We start from the raw sequence: 23,224 nt of genomic DNA, 5'->3' as shown, positions 1-23,224 counted from the left end.
CACAAATGCTTACATATGCGACTATCACATCCATATAACGGGCGGAATATTAGTTAAAGCTGGCAGAGGCACCACGGAACGACGAAGCTGACAAGATAGCCATTGTTTGATAACAGCCATGTCTCAGTGCAATGTTCATCACTATTGTTCTATTCTTTCAGGAAGTGATAGTGATTGAATAGCTCATAATTACCTCAAACTTTTACTTTACCTTTTAAGCGCATAGAAAGTGTAGGATGACGTTCTTTTTAATGATATATGTATCTAAATGACAATTTGGAGCAATACCAGCCCAGTATGTTCTAATTGTTCTTTGCCCAATATTAAAATGCACATATGCATATTCCAACGCAACCGCAGTAGTCTTTGCAGCTGATACAGTCGTTCCTAGTTCAAGTCTAGATCATAGCCCTTGCATTTGACTGTGCAGTTGGTATGGATTTCTCATATGAGGCGTCCTAAGCCAAGGTCACTTAATGACCTCATAGCACGCCTATCACCTCCAGCGGTTGTTTATTTCCGCTGGATTGCCTATCCGTACCACCCTGTCTATCGGCTGAAAACTTTATTTCCATTCGGTAAGCCTTGGTGCTCTCTATTTGTACCTGGCACCCCATTGATCTCAGACTGACATCCTCGTTTCCAGCCCAGTTTCACATCAATACATATTGAACTACATTTTTATCCAAAACCCAAGTCAAATTTCAAGCTTCCTTGTGCCAATATCCCTTTGCATAATCATTAGAGAAAGATGCAACGGTTTTCAGCAACAGCCGACTTTGACGCCATTTTTCAGGCGTTTCAGGAAGATGGCGGAGTGATTCTCTCAGGGTTTCTCAGTACATCCGAGGTTGCAAGTTTCAATCACGAGATCCAGCCTGTGATGGACAAGCTCTATTCCAGAGAAACCAATGGTGACGACAAAGCCGTGGAAATAATGGGCGACAACAGGACGAAACGGTTCAACAGCCCGGTCTGCGAGAGCGAAACATTTCGGCGTACGATCATAGAGAAAGATATCCTGTATAAAATGTCCGAGGCAGCCTTGAATCAGCACCGTGGAGCAGGGTACTGGCTGAGCAGTACACAGGTGATTGAGCTGGAGCCAGGTGCTCCAGCTCAATTTCTCCATCGGGACCAGGAGATGATCAGGTTCTGGAATTCCATGGGCCCTTCCGCACCAGAGGCCATGATCAATTGCTTCGTCGCTATGACTCCTTTCACCGAGGCCAACGGCGCGACACGCCTTGTCCTAGGAAGTCACCGGTGGCCGAAGTTTGTTGGGTGTAGAGAACCCGGTTTCCAAGGATACGAAGGAGTGAAATCGGTACCTCTGGAAATGGAAACCGGGGACTGTTTCTTCATGTCGTCCAAGTTACTGCACGGGGGCGGTCATAACTCGACTACCATGGAGAAACGCCGTGGGTTGGCCATTGCGTTGATCCGGCATGACTTGGTGCCATATCAAGCATATGCTGTGACAACCCCGCTTGATATCGTCTCTTCTTTGTCCTTTAGGGCTCAGGGCTTGTATGGTTTCCGCAGTCCCCATTGGCCTGAAGATAACTGGTGTTATAGCTCATGGGCAGCCGATGAGGTTGATGTTGGCACGCGTATGGGCCTTGCAACGGATCATATCAAGGCTTAACAGTCGTTTTCCATTTTGAAGGCACTATCTGCGGTGTTTACTTCTTGATGATTTTTCCGTTACGGGCTTCATTTCCAAAGTTTACTTTTTATTTCGATTAGAACTTCGTTTGAGGTTCGGAATTACTACCGTAGTTCTTTCAAGGTGGTCAGGAGTAACGACTCATGCTTTTCTTAGAATTTGTGTAATGGGCTTCTCCTGAGGTTCCAGGATTTCGATATTTCGGGTTCTCTATTCGCGGCTAGTTCAGTCTATCAATAACAGATACTAGCGCATGCTTGCGCCTATTATTTTGTATTAAAAATACAGAAGGCTAGCAAGATATGTACTATCTGAAATTCCAAAATCATATGTTGTAATCTATATTGCTCTCTATGTTGGCGCAATCCTCGGATTTGTGACCAAAAATTGTCTACAAAGATCATCTTACCATTGATTCCTCCACTTTTAGACGGCCCAAAATAGCGAACATATTTCTCTATTGTTCAGCCTGAGTGATCAGTTTTCTTACTCTGCCTGCGCAATGCAACCGGTAAAAAAAGATGGATTTTTCCTATTTTCTTTTCTACCTCGATGATCCGATCGATGGTCTAATAATTTGGGATGTTAGTTTTTAAAAACCCCCACTGCTCTATTAATCGCAGCTCACCCCGGCGAAGTGACTTTACTGTACTGTAGATCCTGCTTATTCCGAGCGCAAATGGGTCTCACAGGGTATGTTTGCGCTCTCGAAAAAGCAAATAATGCTTTGTTGCACCTATTCAACCATCTTTGCTTGAACTGGATAGCATACCTCACCCTGAGCTACTATGCATGATGAGTGCAGCTAAGCCTAGTGTACTTGCTACTGTAAGCATTGATGCCTTATTTGATGCTATCAATAATTCCAGACTGGAGGCAGCCGACCATGCTTGCTTTTTTCCCCGCAGGGATAACCCAGGCCCTTTCCGTTGCCTTGCTATCCAATACTGTGATTCTACAAGAATGTTAACTAGAGTCGATCACACCATGCACGCTCTGCAGTGCAGTAGCTTGACATGTACTACGACTACTGTACTGTACTGTACTGTAGGTTTGCCAAGAGCTGCACATGTATGGTGATAGCTGTTGCAGCTCTTGTACACTATTGATAAGACAGCATTGAAGAAATACGAGGAGGCTGCAGGATTATTTTGGCTCGTTAGTTGGACTGGTAGCAATAATTTCCTCAAGTGGATTCTTGACTGGCCTAATTCGGAGTACATTAAGTCCAGCACGGGCAAGCACTCAGGTTCAAGAGCAGGAAGTATCTTAGGTCGTCGGGAACCAACACCGTAGGACCGCTGGAGATCTCTACGAGTCAATTGTAGGTCGTTAATTCCAGGTGAGGCTTCTGAAAGGTCAAAGTCCACTCTGGATAAACAATTGTATCTGAATGACAAGCATATAACAATAATCACTACAATAGAGCCGTGAATAGTACGTTAGAAGTGGGACATAAATGCCATTAACAGTCTACTAGTATATGAAATGAACACGACCTGATATAACACCCGAATAATTTCGTATTGTCTTCTTCAGATCTCAAATGCTGAATTTGAGCTGCTAAGTACCCTGCCAGTCCCCAATATCTCCATGATCCTGATATTTGCGAACCAATCATCGTTTCTTGTCGGTAATTAGGAGGTTTTGACGATCTGCACTCTCTTTGGCTTGAATATGGCGCAAGACAAAGAGATAGCATAACTCCACTATTGTAGTAATTGCGACAAACCATGTCATTAGGGGGCTATCCAAGAAGCCGAAAATTTGTGGCCAGTATTTCAACTTCAAATGTGCACTGAGACCAGCCGCAAGATTGCCGAGGAACCGAGAAGCCCTATATTGATTGGTGAGTAACCTGAGTATGAATGATTGGGACCAAGGGGCGGCGTTAACATCACTCACCACATTGTGTAAGAAGTACCCCGAGAGCTGCCACGAACCAGAAGCTGGCATAGGGACCCAACAGTGAGCAAAAGATAGCAGAGACAAGCTATCACTGTTGCAGCAACACCTGGTCCAAGGGTCGCAGCAGCCGCCAGCTGGCCCAGGATGCAAGCTACTATTGTCAGGAAAAATATGAGTCGGATATTGTCCTTGACTAATGGAGCATGCTGCCACTCATTTGGCGCATATCGAATCGCAGATAGCACGATTCCCGGGTTCACAAGTAACCAGCTGATGATCATGATCCATTGATAAGTGTCATTGCAAGGATAGACCAAGGTATAGACAATCTCCCATGATAGATTCAAACACATCGGAAATATGGCCATCCCATAGGTACGGTCTTTTACCGATCTATAGATCGATTCACCATAGTTGATTGTCCAACCAACAGTCTCAACAACAGTAGCAATATTCACCAACCACGCAACAGCCTGGTATTCTGGAGGCGGGGGAGCACCACTGAACCAATCCATTACAAGTGCGCTTGGTATCAACAAATCTTGTTTAGAGAAGTTAAACTGGTATCAATAAGGTCGTGGGAATACGTGTAATATGAATGATTCGCTACTAAGGTTGGGGCGGCGGTTTAATGTTTGTTGACTTTGTAAGGGAGTTGGAGCCCAGGCCCACGTTCCATGGTCGAAGTTATGCATCTCTAGCTGCCTAATTGGCAGCAGGATTGAAATGTAGGTTGAGTGGCCCTGCCGAAGATGCGTTATCACAGCATATCACTATTGATTTACCCACACCTCACTTCATACAAATATGGGAAACTTGCATAAGTACGTGAATACAGGGTTGCAGACTCATGATGTATCCAGTTGACTTAGACGCACAGCCCTAGGTGATAAACAGCCGCCCTGAACCGCGGTGGCTTGCGTCCTATGTCCACCATTGCATCAGGGCACATTGAAAGGGCCCCAGACTTACTGTACTGTACAATACAGGTATTTGTGAGATATCACAAGTGATCATATGGAGCAATTATGAAATGATCAACGTTGACTCACAAGTCAACCCCGTCAAGAGCAGCAATCAATGTGGTCCAGGAAAAGCGTCCAGGGCTGCTTCTCTACTGTACAGTAATACGAGTCAGTCTATTGGGCCTCTCTATCTAAGTTATACTTTTTTGCTGCTCCAAAGAACCTCTTCAACACTTTTCAGACTATTTTCTCAAAATTAGGGAGTCTATTCAAGAAACCCCTCTTATCATGCTCCCCCATCGCATACAGTACTACTGGAGCCCTCTCTTGTCTTGTTCCCCGTGAGTGGAAAAAAAATGCACGCCATCCGACGTAGCTCTGCGCGATGCAAAATTTCTTTCCTTCTAAACAGTATCCCAAAACCCTGTTTTCTGTAAATAGACCTCAACCACACAAGCAGAAGTAGTCCATATACCCAAAAGGAAATTTTCCCAATGAATTCGGGCGCCGCTCTCTGGTTTTGCCGAATCAAACTGAACAATCTGCTTTACCATGGCACCGAGCCAAACTCCCATCCACGAGAACCACAGCCAAGGAGAATTGATTTTCGAAGCCACAAACGGAATTGTCACGATAGGCAGGATGCTTAGGAACAAGAGGAACAAACGGATGCGGCTGCCAGCAAAGACATACGCAGAATTGATTTTCATCTTGCGGTCGTCGACGCTATCCTGGAAGCTATAAGCCGTGTTGAAGTAGAAGCACCAGAAGAAGACAAGAAGCACTATCGGTATGCAATGGTTGACGATATCAGCCCCCGTTTGATCTTTCCCATTAATTGAAGCCCAGCCTGTCACTGCCGGGTAGCTAACGGCGAGTCCGAGGATATATTGGGGATAGATGTAGACCCTACTGAAGACAGGTCGCTTCAGATATGGGTACACGGTGATGGTGGCTGTTAGTGGGATCATGAGGCTCCAACTGAAATATGAAAAGATGTGGTCAGCCTTTTCGAGTTCATGGGAAGAATGGCTGATAAAACATACGTCCTCTGCCCATCCAATATCCAAACTAGAATCTGCACCGAGAGTGCATACTGAGCGACCATCCACCCCAGCGCCTGGATAGTGGAGACCCGTCCGGAAGCCAATGGTCTGGATTTTGTTCGAGCGACCCTCGCATCAATATCTCGGTCTACCAAATCGTTCCATGTGTTTCCGGCACCGCATAAGAGGAGGCAGTGTAGAGAGGAAAGCATGGCTTGAATGAGAATGTGCTCAACGGAGATACTGTTGCGGGCCTCTTGCAACTTGAGAGCACCTGCAATCAATGTAGCCCACACTGTTTTGCATAATTAAGAAATGATCTTCGGGTATTGCTTGCAAGTGACAAAATCGGGGCAGAACTTCTTACCGGCGGCAAATATCGTGTAGTAGGGCATGTAGCGGTCATACCGCGAGGTCTGAATCAGGTCTATAACGAGGTGATGTGAGTTTGATCGCTCGATCCATTCATGACGATGCATCTTTCTTCCGTTTCTTTGCACTGAACAATTAAAAGATGTAACAATGGGAGAGTAAGGGCAGAATGCAGAGATGAGCAAGTACGTATGTGTCGGAATCCGAAGGGGGCGTGGGAGCTCTATGAGAGGTTCATTCGCAGTTCAAGAATAATTGAAATGCGAGGAACCAACATTGTGATAAGGTACAACGTTATGATCCAGCCAATACCTCGAGGACAGGAGGACCGAGGGGGCTTGAGTGATGCAAGTAGATCTCACTGCATGAAGCATAAACCAAGAATTAAATCTGAACATTATGCACTAGATCATGCACCAGAAAAGAAAAAGAAATTAATATTGAAAATTTAATAATAAAATGTGAAAAATAAAATGTGAAAAACAAAATGTGAAATATGAATAACAGAAACCCAAAAAGCAAATACAGCAACACTTAAAGCCATCTGGTACAGGGTTCGGTCCTTGTCCCCCTATATGGATATTCAATCCCGTTCGATAACTCAAGACACAGCAGATGATCTGGAAGGGTCGACGACAATGTCTAAAAAACAGTTCAAAGTGATCATCGTCGGCGGATCCATAGCCGGATTGACCCTTGCCCATTGTTTGCATCGGCTCGGAATTGACTATGTTGTTTTAGAGCGAAGAGATGAGATCTCGCCTCAGGAGGGTGCATCTGTTGGCATAATGCCAAATGGTGGGAGAATCCTAGATCAATTAGGGCTATATGATCAGATCGAAGAACTTGTTGAGCCCCTGTATTCGGCTCATATGCGGTACCCTGATGGATTTAGTTTCCAAAGTCAGTATCCAAAGATTTTGCGAGAACGGTGCGCTATATCCCCTGACTGTGATTCTTTCTTCTACTCCCCATTCTAACTCCTACAAGCTTTGGTTTCCCACTCGCTTTTCTTGACCGCCAGAAGCTCCTAGAGATTCTACATCAATCGCTTCCAAATGACGGTAAAGTCCTCACCAGAAAGAAGGTGACTGAGATCCAGCATTACAAAAGTCATGTCACTGTCCAAGTAGAGGACAACTCATGCTATGACGGTGACATCGTTGTGGGAGCAGATGGCGTACATAGCAAGGTACGAGAAGAAATGTGGCGATTGAGGAATTCGATGGTGCCAGGAAGCGTCAAAGAAGGCAAAAACGGTCAGATATAATCATCTCCCCAGAGAAGCGATAGGCATAAACAGATCTGACGTCCTGGATAGACATGACAATTGAGTACGCTTGTGTTTACGGCATCTCATCGCCAAACCCAGATCTGCAGCCCGGACAGCAAATTACCTGTCTCAATGACGGCTGGAGTATCCTAAGTGTCATCGGAAAAAAGGGACGGACCTTCTGGTTTCTGTTTATCAAACTCGACAAAAAGTATATGTATGGCACCGCTCCACGCTTCTCTGCTCAGGATGCTTCTACCTACTGTGAGAGATTGCACGACAAACCATACTGGGGAGATGTAAAGTTTGGCGACCTCTGGGACAAACGAGAGGCCTTCAACATGGCACCACTGGAGGAAGTCCTTTTTTCCCAGTGGGATTGGGGGCGGATAGTTTGTATTGGCGACAGTATGCACAAGGTACATATATAACCATGAACCCCCTCAGGATATACATTATATGTGCAGCCACTGACCTCAGCCATTCTAGATTGCACCACACACAGGTCAAGGTGCCAACTGCGCCATAGAAGACGCGGCATGCCTCAGTAATCAATTACACGAATATTTTGCCCGTAAAGGGAGTTCTGAGCCCTCCCTTCTTGAGATAGGCCAAATTTTCCAACAACTGAAACAACAGCGGATTGGTCGCTTAGCAGATATCGACAAAACCACGCGGTTGGCCATGCGCCTCCAGGCCAGGGAGGGAATATTCAGAAGGCTCTTGGGCCGTCTTATGCTACCTTATATGAAGGATAAGTTAGCGGACTGGGCATCAGTTGATATAGCGAACACGGTCACATTGGCCATGCTGCCAGTTTCAAAACGCTCAGGATCGGGATGGGAAAAGTTCAAACCCAAAGCCAGCTCGTTTTTACCTGGAGTCTTGGCTGGATTTTTCTTTCTCTGTGGTCTGATAATTGTGTTTAGAGGATAGATATGAATGCTAAGCGCATGACAGAAGGCTTCATAGTTGGATGGGATAGCAAGAAAGATATAAGAGGTCCAAGTACAATTAATTGGAATAGAAAACCTACATGTATAAATTTTGCGGTTGACTTGTGAGTAAATGCAATTTTGGAATCTCATCCTAGTAGCAATTATGATCTTGGCTCGAGCTGGTGTTATATTTTGTCTATTTTGGCCGCCTTGGAGCGTCATCAGCCAGTTTCTTAGATGTGATATGTAATATTGAATACGTCAATGGAATTAAATAAAAATATTCGAGTATGATCTGAATACAATGGTATTTCTCGAGGAACAAGCGATGATGAGAGGTTATTAAATTCCTATTGGAAAGAAAGCAAAAATAGACTATTCCTAGAGTCCTACATGCCGTTTAAGGAACTCGTATCCATCAGCCACAGCGTTCCTGGCTTCCTCGGACGTGTGGAAACTGGGATATAAGTCAAACAGATGCAAGGCCTCTTTTAACACTCTGATCTCTGCTTCAATGCCGTTTTGCACCAAGGCATCATGTGTTGACTCTGTCTGCGCAAAGGGAACCAGGTCATCCATTGTTCCATGAATGAGGAAGGTCGGCGTGCGGTACCGCCCAGCGTGGATTTGGTAATGCGGACTGACCGCTTGGATCTCCTCTTCAGTAGGACGGGGGATGGGATCTTCTTTGTTCATATGCATGGACCCCTTGAGAAGCATATTCAGTGTCTGACCTGTCCAGTTCATGTGCAATGCAATTCGGCTGCGTGAATCCTTCGTTGACATCCATCCCCCCAGTGGTCGTTCCTGTGGCGGTGGGTTATAGCTAGCGATCGGGGCAGCACGCACGCCTTCCCAGACATCGTACTCCACGTCGTTGGGTGCGACCGTCTTCCCAAAAGGAAAATTGGGGCGCGACCAGAACGGATCTTCATAGTTTGTGGGGCAATAGAAGGCAAGAATAGCATCTGGAGGAGCAATACCTGCAGCAGGGGCTGTCCACGGTAGGGTCATGGCGAGATGACCACCGGTAGACCATCCGATAACTACAACGCGGTTGCCGTCTGGTCGAATATCTGGGCGCAGGAGGGGCAGATTTGGCAGGGTGTTGCGAACCCAACGGAGAGCGTCGCAGGCGTCCGCCATAGGACCATTTGGTAGAGAGACCTCTGGGCAGAGTCGGTAGTCAATACTGACGGGTAGGAACCCGGCGCGGAGCAAAACTTGAGTCTGGGACGGGCGAATGTCCTTGCGCGAGAGTGTAACATGACCGCCCCCATGGATCATTAGAGCTGAACAGAGGTATTAGCGATACTGGGTTGTAGCATATGACATGTGAACACTCCTACCAATTGGACGGGGAGTCCGCAAAACGTCAATCTCATCAGGATAATATATATCCGCCTTCAAGTCAAGATTGCTTCTGCGTGCCCAGGAAACGGTTTCCAGCTTCGTCGGCTTGGTAGGAATGCTTTGAGTAAGTCCAGGCACTCCTGACGGTGACCCAATGATAACACGCAGCGCATTCGATTCAACGCTCTCATTATCAGTCCAGCCTACCCAGTCAAAGCCAGCCTGGCGAAGTTTCTGATGCCAGAGCTGTTCACTCGCCAAAGCATGCTCACGGCCATCATCAAACCGCCACCAGCCCTCGAGCAGACCGAACACGAGATCTAGCCAGAAGATGTCGCGTGTCAGCTCGACGAGACATAGGATTCCGTTAGGCTGCAGAAGAGTACGTAAATGCGAGCAGCTCTGAGCAAGATCCCGTGTAGCATGGATGCAGTTTGTCGACAGCACGATGTCGTACTGGCCATGTAAGGTCGAAGACGGATTCTGTTCGATGTCCAGAGTCATGTACTGCATGAAGTCGTATTTGGCGAACTTCTTCCGTGCTGCTGCTATGAGTGACGAGGAGATGTCCGTGAAAGTATATTGAATGCGGTTAGTATTTCCGGATATGTTCATGAGCTGATCAAGAAGAAACTTGGTAGTGCCTCCAGTACCGGCGCCAATTTCGAGGATCCTGATCGGTTGACTGTCCCCAAGACCTCGAATTACATCCATGAGATAGCGCGCGAGATAGAGGTTACCCGACTTGAACACTGGGGAGTCGGTATAGACGTCTCCGACCAAACGCCGGGTTTGGGCATCACGGAAGATCAGCGATACTCCGTCTGCTTGACCAGAAAGACAGTTTGCCAGCTGCGGACCTGTAATCTGGAGGAGGTCGTGCTCCAATGCGTATGCGGGATACTCGCTGCGTATCTGAGTGTGCAAGACTTGTGACGACAGCGGAGAAAGGGGCGTTACCGTCCGCACAAGCTCTCCTCCTGGATTGCGGCAGAGCAGATTGAAGGACTCCAGAATAGAGTACAGGTGGTTCCTGAGGGTTTCCTGATGCGGCACAACAGATACAATTGGGACAACTTGCCCTGGCTGGTAAGACTCTAGCGGACAGTCCAACAGCTTGAATGCCTCTACAATGTACGCCGTAATGAGCATCATTTGTTGAGGATAGACACAGTGAAAGAAGTTGGTCCAATTCGCATCATCCGCGTGGGACACTGCTGTGCGAGTTGCTTCATAACATTGATGAGCCACTGAGATTAGCGACGGTCTGTCGTGAGCGTTGATACTGACAACAGGTCCAGTATGCGACATGGTAGATCCACGAGGTAGTGGCTCCTCAGCAACAGGCCGCGAGCAGGCTACGTTGGAACGCCCTGGAAATATATGCCTCGCAAGGCTCTGGATATCTGGTAGTTCCACCAAGGTTGAATATGCCAAGTCGATTTGAAATCGTTTCTTGATTTCCGACAGCACTTCGGTGCTCAAAAGAGAATCCACTCCAATATCAACTAATGAAGTGTCAGGAGATAACTCGTTCGCATCAACGCCACATATTTCGCTAAACATATCTTGCACAGCTGCAAGATCACGGTCTACATTGACCTCGGCGGTGACTTTTTCGTGGCTCAGCATGTTCTTTGATGGCTGTGTCTCAGGCGGAACGCTGCACACAGGGGTCGGCTTTGCATCTTCGAAACTGTTATTGTTCAGCTTCGCCAGTGTGCGGGTGAGAGACCGTATCGACACAGGCGTGAAGAAAACACCCATCATCGCGACCACCAGATCATCCGTCAAGCCGTCTTTAACGTATACGTCACACGTTATCTGATTCTTTGCCTGTCGGACGTAATTGGTGTATACAGTCCAGGATGGCAAGAGAGCTCCGCTAATTTTCCCGATTAGCAGTTTGCTGATGAAAGTTTTCCCAATAGCGTTGCACACAAAGACTGTGTCCGCTTGGCGATCAGAAAGACAGTTAACATGAATACCCGCAACCTGCAGAAAGTTGTCTAGAATAATGGGATTGCAGGTTGTCTCAGTAGCATGGGGTGCCATCGTGACAATTCCAGTGGCCTCACAGTCATCGGCAAACACTTGACTGACGCCACGAAAGTGATCTGCATAGTTGGTCACCTCCCGAAGCGCTGAATAGACTGCTGAACCTTTCAGTCCACTTGAAGTCGGTCGCTCTATGATTGCTTTGGCTCTGGAATGATTTACCAATCTCCCCATGGAATGGAAATAGGACATAGAGCTGGAGTTGTCTTGCAAAAGGGAAACGACTCCTTTGGCGTGAGTCGCTATATCACGAGTCTGTCCGCCGTTGCTGAAAATGGAGAAAGACCACACCTTGGACGAGCTTGGTCCGTGAGGCGATAGTTCCACATGCACATCCCCTGGTGGATCCAGAACCAATGGGGAACAAATGACGAGGTCCTCAATGTGAGATGCCGATGGGATTAATGTTTCATCCACAGTGGAGAGACAAGCCGTCGCTCGCAGCACGAGCTCCATATACATTGATGCAGGACACAGCGGCTGGTCTAGAACAGCGTGTCCCTGCGTGCATGACCGATACAACGCGTCTCCAGTATTCACAGCGAACAAATATTTGTCCGGTCCATTGCTCAGTTGGTGTAAGAGACCGGTTCGCTGCTGACTTGCAGGATGAGAAACCGTCGATGAGGCTGGGGGCGAAAACGCACTGGGCTCAAAGTCTACCCAGTGGCTTGTCTTCGCAAACTGATATGGAGGAAGATTCATCCAGGTGAAAGTGCCTCCCTGCTGCTTATGGAAATGCCAGAATTGAACGCGGATATTCTGCGCCCAAAGGTCACTAGTAACAGTTGCCAAATTCCTTGCGGCTTCAGGCCCACTGAGGTCAACTTTGCAATACACATGTTGCCCAGAGAGGTTATCCAACACTCGGCGGACCATTGGAATGATCGGTGAGCCAGATCCAGCTTCTAACCAGACAGCTGGACCTTCTATACTTTGAGCTATCCGTTCGACGGCATGTTGGAAGTACACGGTGCCGCGACTGTGCTCGACAATTTTTGAGGGTGTGACTGTCGACCAGTCACCACTCATGGAACAATTTTCAATGGTAATTGTCGGTTTCATGTAGGTCAGTGACTGTGCAACCCCCATCAGGCCTGGAGTAATACTGTCCATGAGTCTGGAGTGGAATGCGTGAGTGATGTTTAGTCGTCTCAGTCTGACACTGCTTGCTGAAATACTTCCAGTGACGGAGTTCTCGAAAGCTCGTATAGATTCCTCTGCGCCAGTCAAAATTATTTGCTGCGGCCCATTATAGCAGGCAATATCAACACAATGGCCAGTCTGAATGAGTAGCTCGTCAAGAACCGATTTGGGGCCCTCGAAGGCAAGCATTGTGCCGGAATCTGGGCCCCAGCGGGTCTGGATTAGACGAGCACGCTCGGAGATCAAGAAAATACCATCGTGAAGGCTCAGAGTACCGGCCACCGATAGAGCAGTGAGCTGACCGAAGCTATGGGCCACGATGCGATTGACGCGAAGTCCAGAGTCCAACCATGCCTTTGCACATGCGTACTGAATTGAAAAGAGCAAGAAATGCAAGTGAATCATGTCCGTGACTGGCTCTGATTCAAATATCGTAGGGAAGAGACTGGGGAGCCCTAGCATCTCACCCACCTGCTCACAGTCCAAAAGATGTTTCTGCAACAGGGCACAGCTGTCGAACAAGAGCTTTGAAATCCACGGCCTCTGACCAGTTTGACCACCAATGCACAAAATAACACGGGGCTCGCTGGCCGGTCGCTTCTTCAAAAGATCTGCAGAATCGCCCGTAGCAATAGCCTCCAAACGGGCGGCCAGGGACTCTGAGTTCGATGAAATCGAAAAAGTAGAGAAGAATGACAAGTCTCTGTTCTGCTTCATCGCGAGATTATATGCGAGGTTTTGAACTGTGATAGAAGTGCTCAAGAGGGCCGAGCGCAGGGCACCGCAGTACGCCTTGATGGAGTCTTTCGACTGCGCACAAATTAAGATCGGAACATCCAGCATATAGCTGGGTGTATGACCTTCTTTGGAAATGTGTTCCCTCACCACGAGTGCAGCATTGCTCCCTGAGGCTCCATAGTTGCTAACCATCGCCAATCGTGCATCTGCTTGCCATTTAGCTGACTTTACCGGAATTATCAACCGGTCTTGATCAAGCGGGGTGACTTTAGGATTCAGCCTTGTGAAATTAGCTTGTCGCGGAATGCGTTGATTTTGCAGCATCAGAATCGTCTTTAGCAGACCGGCAGCTCCCGAGGACGTCTCAGTGTGTCCGATATTGCCTTTAATGGACCCGACAAATAGATCCTGTCGCCGTTGAGGGTCACCAAATGCCCTGCGGAGACTGTCTAACTCGATTGGATCGCCAACCTGCGTACCTGTATCACAGCATATCAGCTATCAAGAACGGATGCATGAAAGGTAAACAGCAGTGGAATTCCATACCAGTTCCGTGGGCTTCCACGTACGTAACCTGCTCGGGAGTTGCCCCCGCAAGAGACAACGTCTTGTCATAAAGTGTTCGTTGAGACAGCGCATCAGGTACTGTGATAGGTGAGTTGTTGGAGCCTTGATTAACGGCTGAGCCAGTGATCACAGCGAGTATGGGGTCCCCGTGGTCAATGGCATCTTGCAAAGGACGTAGCACAACGATTCCAGCTCCCTCTCCACGACAGTATCCATCAGCAGTGGCATCAAATGGCTTACACGCTCCTGTAGGAGACAAGAATGATGCGGCCGCAAGATTCTGGTACACTCTAGGGTTAGTGAGAACGTTGACGCCACCGGCTACCGCGATCGAGCACTCTTGTGTCTGTAGGGCCTGTTCATTGTGGTCAGTCAGCATTCTTGGGAGAGGAGTGGACATATTATTTACTTTGCATGCTAGATGTATCGCCACCGCTGCGGACGAACATGCTGTATCTATCGTGATTGAAGGTCCCGTCCACCCAAAGAAATGGCTAGTGCGCCCGCTGATGAATGACTGCAAGCTTCCTGTGGCGGAGAAGGCATTTGCATGACGAGATGCTACATTCTCTGTATAGTCTTCGGAGCCTACCCCAACATAACACCCGATATCCTGTGGGGGCTTGGTTTGCTGCCATCCGCAGTAACCGGCAGATTCCATTGCTTCGTATGCTACCTGAAGCAACAAGCGCTGCTGCGGATCCATGGACTCAGCCTCTCTCGCTGAGATGCCGAAAAAGCGATGATCGAACATTTCTGGATGCTCCAGAAAGTGGCCCCAGAAAGGACCGCGGGGTTCTCGCTGGAGCTCTGTCATCCGGAACCGCTGCTCGGGGACCCTTTGCACATTGCATTGGCCCAGCTCTAGCAAGTCCCACAAGTCGTTCACAGAATCTGCGCCAGAATATCGACAAGACATTCCCGTAATGGCAATCGGCATCATCTGGCTCTTTTGTGAGGGGGCATCGACCTCATGTTCTTCTTTCAGGAATGAAGTGGAGGAAACACTTGGTGTTTGCTCGTCGACCGGACTGTGCTTTCCACATACCATGGGAATGCTGTTTTGGGACACCAGTCGACCTCGGGCAGATTGTGGAACGAATTCCGTTGTGCCAATGGACACCAGACAGGACTCGTCAACTCCCAATTCCCAGTCATTGAGCAGTGACGATATGGTTTTCCACCAGTTTGCCTTTGCACAGAGAATTGCCTCCAGGGCAACGGTGTGCAACCATGTCCCCGGCTCAATCACCTCGCCGTCTTGATTGGATCGAAGGGGAAATGGCAAGGTATCACTATTGGGGAGTTGAAAGCGACGGTCCTTATTGCACAGCTGCATTATCTGCAGAACGCCTTCTTCATGCGCCTGGGGATGATGAAAACGACCCCGTAGAGAAATCTGCTTTGACCGCAGCCCAGAGCCATTGAGCTGCTGCTTCATCCATTCTGTGATCTGACCGGGAAGCGTGATAGTAGCGCTGTTCACATCCGTGTTGCAGGAAATATACACCTAAGGTGGTCCTCAGCTTTGGCTTGGCTTTTTTTTTTTTCAGTGGAGAATTACTTACTGTTGGGTCTTGATTTAATATCTGTTGAAGATAGGCATACATCTCTTCGGACTCCCATCTTATTGCCATAGATGTAGCCTCACCAGACACCATTTCATCCAAATCGACCAACGCTCCGATGCAGACAGCCAGTCTGATTGCATTGGATGCCACGGATTGAAACTCACGCGCGTCTCGTGAGCTAGCGATAACACCCGCTGCGAGGAAACCTACACAGAATCCTTGAGCATCAATTATCCTCGGAAGTGCAGCCGAGGAGGCTGTGGATGATCCTGATTGGAATGCTGGATGCGTGGCAACATTTTGGAGCTGCCAGAACTCAGATATATGTGCCATAACGGTGAGAGGAGTGAGAATGATGTTCGAAGGTTCTCCCACAGGACCGGCCGGTGATTCCTTGTTCATACTTTGGGCCAGTGAAATTAGATCCCTCTCGCCAGGTAAGCTTTCCAGTGCTGGACAGGCACCTGTAATGACAGGCCATAGCGATGGAAGCTCGTTTACTATTTCATGAAGGAAATTCAGCTCCGATGGGTATTTCTGTAGGGCATCTCTGATACGAGTGAGTTGTTCTCCGATTTCGGTGCATTGCGGTCCAAAAAGAACACGATAGCCTACTTCGGGGCACTCAGCGCAAAGTCTCATGATAAATAGTAAGTTAGTAGTTTGATGAAAGTGTGTATAATAAAATTTGGTTCAATTGAAGGGGAACTACATTCATGAAATACTAGATCACACAGATGGCTCAAGCCAATGAAGAACCAAATGTGGCAATTGCCAAACAGGCCCTTGCAGCTCTCATCGACTTTTCCAGTTTCACAGTCTAACTATACCACACAGTGCTTCGGTAGGCTGTTCCTGTGCCTCGTTCTCTTTGCTAGACAAGGCAATTAAGTGAATGCAGCCCAATGCCGATATATTGATGTGACAATGTACAGTAAGCCGCATAGCATCCATGGATGCATAGATAATGTACAAGATCGATAGATTGTGCGCAGCGTAGATCACGCGGATATTTTCTATTAACTGAAGGATCTACATTCCTGTACAGCATCTCATTTCAAGTCAGCAGAAAGATGGACCACAAATTTCTATTTGCTAACATTTTGTGTACCAAGAGCTGTTGCGCAATTATTACGCATTTATGACGAGATCTTTATGCGCCTGGTATCTCTTTAGGAATTATTTGCTAGATTTTACATACTGCGTTGCTGTGGCAAGATTCCCCACGAATAGGTCAATGTCATCCAGGGCTCGCCATGGTGAACCAAGGTCGTATGAAATACATACTGTATGCGGCAGCAAATCTCAACAAATACACTATTTTGTCAGGAGAAATTAGTCAAAGCAAGCTCCTGCCATGATCTCTTGAGTAATATGTCATCGGAGGACTCGAATATCTATCGCCCGTAGCTTTCATGGTATAATTTATCCCGCATGGTTGGGTATCAATACAGGCAGTAAGTATTTCAGTGACAAGAAAATAATCTGATCTACCAATTCCGTCAAAATGATAAAAGGCAAACCTCGGTGCAACGTGATGTGATTTAGCCGACAGGGTCGTATCTGCCCTCGTCAACTGCATACTGTACAGTACAGAGGTTTTGGTCTATGGGCTAGAACCTCGCCACAGACTCTTGTTAGCCGCCAAAAAGGTTAGTCCCCTGTCAGTTCCAGCTGATGATGCATGAGTCGGAAAGCCTTCACAGAAGCTCGTGCATCACATCAATATATGCAAGGCGGGATTTCCGCCTCTTGATCCCCGACTATGTCTATAAATATCTCACTAGATTGTTGCGTTTTTTTCTTAAAGGCTCTAATAGTATTTTTGGTATTTGGTCCACTTGCATCCTTCTCTGTTCTTCAATCCTCGAGCCTGCTTTCAACGCATCATGGAGGAAATTATCAGCCAAATTACATCCTTCGCTGACACTGTCAAGGGCAGCGAGCGAAAGGCTTTTATCACCGCCTTACGCACTACTTCAATTTCATTGGAAACTCCTGATGAAACATTGGAAAGGGTTGCGGTTGCAGTAGGTTACCCAAGATCCCACACCATGAACAGCGGATCCATCCCAGACTAACGAATATGTCAGCCACTCGAGCTATGCGGAGCAAAAATGGGTTTGGACTTGAAGGTCTTCAAGTTCCTTTCATCGAAAGATTCACCGCAGACCTTGGACAGTCTCACCGAAACTACAGGAGCAGATCGCCGTTTGCTAGGTAAGCCCCTGAGTGCACACAACGGATGAGCCCTATTCTGATACTCAGCTCGTAGCACGTGTGCTGCGCTACCTGGCAAGCATGAAGATGATTGATCAGCCCGAAGCTGAAGTGTTCACTGCTAACAATGTTACTCGCGCGTTGGACTCCCCAAAAGGCGAGAACTTTGTGGAGGCATAGTAGGTTATCTTTTCCCCCTCTTCAATGTGCAAGATGATGAGAAGCACACTCACCTACATCAATATATAAGTATATTTATGTATTGATTGGGCCAAAACTGATTGTTTCGATATTTTCCAGCTACCAAGTGCTCACTCCAATCTTTTATGAGTTGCCCAAGTACCTCGCTAAATCCTCATACGCGGATCCAGCGGGCTGTGCTAAACTCCCCTTTCACGAGGTAACTAACTGGCAAGGTGATCCGTTTGCCTACAGCGATGCCTTCCCAGAAAAGGGTGAACTCTTCGACAAGCATATGGCATTTTGCGGAAACAACCTGACCAACTGGGCTAACCTGTACGCTCTGATGGACAAGCAAGTCGCCCCAGATGATGTCCTGTTCGTGGATGTGGCAGGAGGACTTGGTCATCAAGGTGCTCGACTTCGAGCTCAGTATCCTGATCTGCAAGGTCGGATGATAGTTCAAGACAGGCAGAGGGTCATCGACGCTCCAACAACCGCTGAGGGGGTGGAAAGAATGGTTCATGACATCTTTCAACCTCAGCCTGTTAAAGGTTAGTTTTTGCTTGCATTCATGAATGCTTCTACACCCTATCTCATTAATAAAACATTAGGCGCCAAGTTTTACTATATCCGAGGAGTTCTTCATGATTGGCCAGATGCCAAGTGTCAAGAAATATTGCAGCATATCGTGGATGCCATGGATTCCAATTCTACTGTTGTAATTGATGAGTTTGTTCTGCCAGAAACAAACGCCCAACCGTACGCAACTAGCATGGATATGCTTATGTTAGCCTCTCTTGGTGCTGAGGAAAGGGCTGGGAGCCGCTGGGAGGAGTTATTGAAATCGACTGGTCTGAAGGTTGTGGACATCAAACCCCACAGAGATGGTGAATATGCAAGCCTCATTGTAGCGGTAAAAGAGGCATTATAGATTCATTTTTGAGCTATATTTTTCCAAATAGAACACAGTGGTGATAAGCAAGCTTCATTAAATCTGCACAGCAAATATTTCAATCTATTGAAACTGATAGCTGTCCTATATTGCAAAGGGGCATAGCGGCCAACGTCCCAATGAACTTTCTTTTTGGCCTAGCTGATGCCTTGATGTCTGATTCTAGACCTTTTTTGACCGCTCTATGCAGTGTATTGTAAATAGAGCTATCTATCGATGGATCAATGAATGTTTACTTGATGCTGGCTCGACTAATGAGAGGGAACTATTCTTATAGATTTCGCTAACTATTTTCGCCTAAGTAGATGCGGATAAAAACTGTTATGGCTGTAGCTATAAGCGGTAAGCGGATACAACAGCAACGGCTTTAGACTCATTTATAGTGTTAAGACTAGACAGAAGACGGAGGACGGAAGTTTACCTTGAGGTAAATATAAAGCGGCGACGAAGGTAGTGGTAAAGATGAAGAGCGGAGGAGAGAAGAAAACATATTTATCGCCTGGTCCGAGGGATGTATGATATTTTGTATAGTGGGGATAGCTTCATTTTATTGAACTTGGGCACTTTAGGTACTTGGTTTAATGTAACACCTGTCATTGTATTTCATGTATTTTCAGTTCTGCCTGTTTAAAATAAGGCACTAATAAGACATCAAGGCATCGACTAAGGCAGAAAGTCCATTGGGACATTGGCCGCTATGCCCCTTCGCAGACTACTCTTTCTGAGTTGGATGAAATTTCGAATTATCACGTTCAAATATTTTACAAGGTTGAACAATCATGATCATACCTTGATCCCCATCGGTTAGCAAGTTTCCTCTGTTGTATTTGCTTCTTCAATGTTCTCGCATGTAATACGATCTATCATACCGGTCGATGCGATTCTACCTCAATGCGAATCGGTTAGCAATTTGCCTGCTTTTGTTTGAATTTACTGTGCTATATAGTACTTTGCATGATACATGATTCAGCGCTGGATTGGTATGATCCTACCTCGATATTGATCAGTTAGCACGTTGCCTCTTATCTGCTTCTGTAGTACTTCGCATAATCTGTGATCTATCACATTGGTCTATACAAAAACGCCTTCCAATGCAGCAAATATGCTAGGCAATATGTACAAGGCGCCAATTTTACAGCCACGTTTTGCAAGGGTAGCTGAGTACTGTACAGTGTTGTATGCAGTATGCTTAATCTTTTGGTCAATTTATGCCGCTCGTGCATTCGTATCACACCCAACGTACTGTATGGAGTACTGTCCTCCGCATAAAAGAGCTCCTCTGATGGTGTTACTACAAGCTTGCTTTCACCAATAGCTTTGTGTGCAGTAATTGTGGACCAGACTGGGTGACGTACGACGTTGGCTTGGTCTAGCTTGCAAAAGATTGAGCACATACCGAATCTTGGGAGCATTTTGATGCATACCACCTATCAATATAGTTTTTTCATCACAATGATCGACGGATCGACCTACCAGGTATACGGACTGGGGAGTATTTTCCGTTCCAAAGGTTTGATTTTGATTTACAGTGGGGGCATCTTTCAATATCATCCACCAATTGAGCATAGAAACTATCTTCTGGCCGAGATATGGGATAGAATTTCACTAAGCGACTTGCGCATGGCCCATTATTTATGAACTACATGAAGGAGACAGTGTCCAAATACAAGATTAATGTCTGCAATACTGTGCGCTTCTCGATCCCAAACCTCACCTCCTTAAATTGAAAGGAAACAACCATATTCTTTTTCCGGCTTTTTGCCTCACGTTAGATCAATTAGCTTCAGAGCCAACCATGACCGTATCTTCCACGGTATGCTATTGCAGCAGGTCGATCCCGGACCCTCCCTGCAAAGATTGCATTCAAGAAGCTTCTATCGACATCGAGAAAAAATATGAACGGGAGCGCTTGACTCAGATGACATCCCATGGACTGGTGTCAGATATTGAAATTGATATCGACGAGGAGTTCAAGACCTTTGCACATGATCCCTGGATCCATTCAACAGTAGAAAGCGAAAACGACCGGGCAAAATTGTTTCAACAATCCCACCACAAGGTACTCATCGTTGGTGCCGGCCATGGCGGTCTTCTTTTTGCAGTTCGCTTGATTCAAAGCGGTACTTTTTGTGCAGATGACATAGTACTTGTGGATAAGGCCGCTGGGTTTGGTGGCACTTGGTACTGGAATCGGTATCCAGGGATCATGTGTGACACGGAGAGCTATATCTATATGCCGCTTTTGGAAGAGACAGGATACATGCCTGGCGAGAAATACGCATCTGGTGAAGAGATAAGAACTCATGCTGAGCGCATCGCCCGTAAATGGGACCTTGTTGAGCGAACCATGTTTCGGACAGCTGTCCAAGAAATGAATTGGGATGAAGGCAAAAGCGTTTGGAATGTGTGTGCAATGAGGTTTCACGGGGAAAACGACGAGCACAAGACAGCGGTTCAGCTTACTGCGGACTTCACCATCATCGCCCAAGGGGTGTTTGCCAGTCCAAGAATACCCGCATTCCCAAAGTCTCAGGAATACAATGGCAGACTTTTCCACACTGCTCGGTGGGACTATGACTTCACTGGAGGCACACCACAGAACCCAGAAATGGCCAAGTTGCGAGACAAGACGGTTGCCATCGTTGGGTCTGGAGCCAGTGCGGTACAGATAGTTCCCCATCTCGCGAAATACTGTAAGGAACTCGTGGTATTTCAACGCACGCCCTCGTCAGTGGACCATCGTGGACAACGTTCAACAGACCCGGAGTGGTGGGAAAGCGAGATTCAGTCTGAACCCCAGGGATGGCAACGAAGAAGGATGGAAAATTTCAATGCCTTCACTTGTAATCAGCAACCACCTCCAAAGACCAACATGGTAGCTGATGGGTGGACAGAAATACCCTCTTTCAGTGTGCTTATAGGGTCAAAGCAGGCTCTTGATCCGGATTATTTCCACCACATGCAGGAGGTGGATCGAACCCGGCAGCAAAGGATCAGGGGCCGTGTTCATGATATCGTTCAAGCCTCGGCATCTGCTAGTGCTCTGGCTCCGTGGTATCCAGGGTGGTGTAAGCGACCGACTTTCCATGATGACTACCTGCCCTCATTCAACAAGCCAAATGTGAAGCTGGTTGACATCCGAGATCATGGAATTAGTCACTTTACACCCAAAGGGCTTGTGGCAGACAGCATTGAATATGAACTGGACGCTGTCATATTCAGCACAGGGTTCACTGTCGCGGCGACCCGAGTCAGCCCGGGATCGCGGGCGAATATTTCAGTTGTAGGCCGGCACGGCCTTACAATGGAAGACAAGTGGAAGAACAACCTCGCAACTTTGCATGGAGTAATGACTCGGGATTTACCTAACCTGTTCTTCCCTGGAACGTCTCAGGCCGGGGGATGCGCCAACATGACATATAGTCTGGACCAAAGCGCCACTCATGTTGCCTACATTCTCTCGAAAGCAAAAGAGAACGCTGGCGCACAGTGTCCTGTAATGTCAAAAGTTATTATAGAGCCAACAGCAGAGGCAGAGGAGAACTGGGCCATGCAGGTTGTCTCGCGTGCGGCGGCCCTCCGAGGGATAGCTGGTTGCACGCCAGGATACCTCAACGGCTATGGTAAAATTGGCCAGTCAGGCAATGCAGAAGATTTGAAAAAGATGGTACGCATGGCAATTTGGGGAGAGGGCATAGCAAGCTACGTGGAGTACATTGAAGCATGGAGAGAAGAGGAAAAGCTCGATGGAGTGGATCTGACATACTTGGAATAGAAGGCTTTAATTTCTAGGATAGGGGCTACCGAGGGGAATACGCAGTATTCAATCATCGAAGTATCTGAATGTTGTCTATAATATCGGGTCGACAAGACACAAATTTAGTTATCTCCAGTCGAAATAGCCGCTTTTTAAATCTTTCTGGGACATTTCAGATATAAACCTTAGAGTGTATTAACTGTTAACAGGATTCTGCCGTCAAGAAGGAACCTTTGGCCTGATAACTCTTAACACCTCTGACAAGCCCCCTAACCAGTAATCTTCAACTTAATCCAGAACCATCCATACTTCATTTCTTTGGCAAATCGTTTGGCAAGTAAGAGTTAACGCACAACCGTTTCACAAGCCCCAGAGCTCCCATTCATGAAGGAGCCATGGAAGGCATGGAAATTCTTCTTTGGTTAGTGGGCTGTACAGATATATATTATAGGTGGTGAAATCCAGGATTTGCTAAAAGATATAAGATCGGGGTATTAGCAACGCCCAG

General features: G+C 47.1%; 7 protein-coding genes across 7 annotated transcripts; 4 read left to right on the top strand and 3 right to left on the bottom strand.

Moving 5' to 3' along the window:
- Positions 1–751: 751 nt before the first annotated feature.
- Positions 752–1,648, top strand: N7511_009334 (phytanoyl-CoA dioxygenase family protein; the record flags this gene model as incomplete). Its single annotated transcript, XM_057131711.1, has 1 exon — positions 752–1,648. The coding sequence occupies one exon, from the start codon at positions 752–754 to the stop codon at positions 1,646–1,648; it is 897 nt and encodes a 298-aa protein (XP_056979699.1).
- Positions 1,649–3,286: 1,638 nt separating this feature from the next.
- On the bottom strand, positions 3,287–4,092 carry N7511_009333 (uncharacterized protein; the record flags this gene model as incomplete). The annotated part of the gene is made up of 2 exons (XM_057131710.1): positions 3,287–3,506; positions 3,575–4,092. The coding sequence occupies 2 exons, from the start codon at positions 4,090–4,092 to the stop codon at positions 3,287–3,289; spliced, it is 738 nt and encodes a 245-aa protein (XP_056979698.1).
- Positions 4,093–4,946: 854 nt separating this feature from the next.
- On the bottom strand, positions 4,947–6,067 carry N7511_009332 (uncharacterized protein; the record flags this gene model as incomplete). The annotated part of the gene is made up of 3 exons (XM_057131709.1): positions 4,947–5,523; positions 5,589–5,883; positions 5,956–6,067. The coding sequence occupies 3 exons, from the start codon at positions 6,065–6,067 to the stop codon at positions 4,947–4,949; spliced, it is 984 nt and encodes a 327-aa protein (XP_056979697.1).
- A 468-nt stretch (positions 6,068–6,535) lies between these two features.
- pyr5 (FAD-dependent monooxygenase pyr5) lies at positions 6,536–8,169 on the top strand (the record flags this gene model as incomplete). Its single annotated transcript, XM_057131708.1, has 4 exons — positions 6,536–6,891; positions 6,951–7,219; positions 7,282–7,652; positions 7,723–8,169. The coding sequence occupies 4 exons, from the start codon at positions 6,536–6,538 to the stop codon at positions 8,167–8,169; spliced, it is 1,443 nt and encodes a 480-aa protein (XP_056979696.1).
- A 383-nt stretch (positions 8,170–8,552) lies between these two features.
- On the bottom strand, positions 8,553–16,246 carry N7511_009330 (uncharacterized protein; the record flags this gene model as incomplete). The annotated part of the gene is made up of 5 exons (XM_057131707.1): positions 8,553–9,463; positions 9,521–13,945; positions 14,013–14,388; positions 14,443–15,543; positions 15,602–16,246. 5 exons carry the CDS (start codon positions 16,244–16,246, stop codon positions 8,553–8,555), a joined length of 7,458 nt encoding a protein of 2,485 aa, XP_056979695.1.
- A 1,247-nt stretch (positions 16,247–17,493) lies between these two features.
- Positions 17,494–18,938, top strand: N7511_009329 (uncharacterized protein; the record flags this gene model as incomplete). The annotated part of the gene is made up of 5 exons (XM_057131706.1): positions 17,494–17,634; positions 17,698–17,824; positions 17,880–18,003; positions 18,125–18,558; positions 18,619–18,938. The coding sequence occupies 5 exons, from the start codon at positions 17,494–17,496 to the stop codon at positions 18,936–18,938; spliced, it is 1,146 nt and encodes a 381-aa protein (XP_056979694.1).
- A 1,816-nt stretch (positions 18,939–20,754) lies between these two features.
- N7511_009328 (flavin-containing monooxygenase) lies at positions 20,755–22,734 on the top strand (the record flags this gene model as incomplete). Its single annotated transcript, XM_057131705.1, has 1 exon — positions 20,755–22,734. The coding sequence occupies one exon, from the start codon at positions 20,755–20,757 to the stop codon at positions 22,732–22,734; it is 1,980 nt and encodes a 659-aa protein (XP_056979693.1).
- Between the last annotated feature and the right edge of the window lie 490 nt (positions 22,735–23,224).

Source organism: Penicillium nucicola (assembly GCF_028828085.1).
Source record: "Penicillium nucicola strain IBT 29836 chromosome Unknown utg000010l, whole genome shotgun sequence".
NCBI lineage: Eukaryota > Fungi > Ascomycota > Eurotiomycetes > Eurotiales > Aspergillaceae > Penicillium > Penicillium nucicola.
This window is presented reverse-complemented; position numbering and strand designations above follow the sequence as displayed.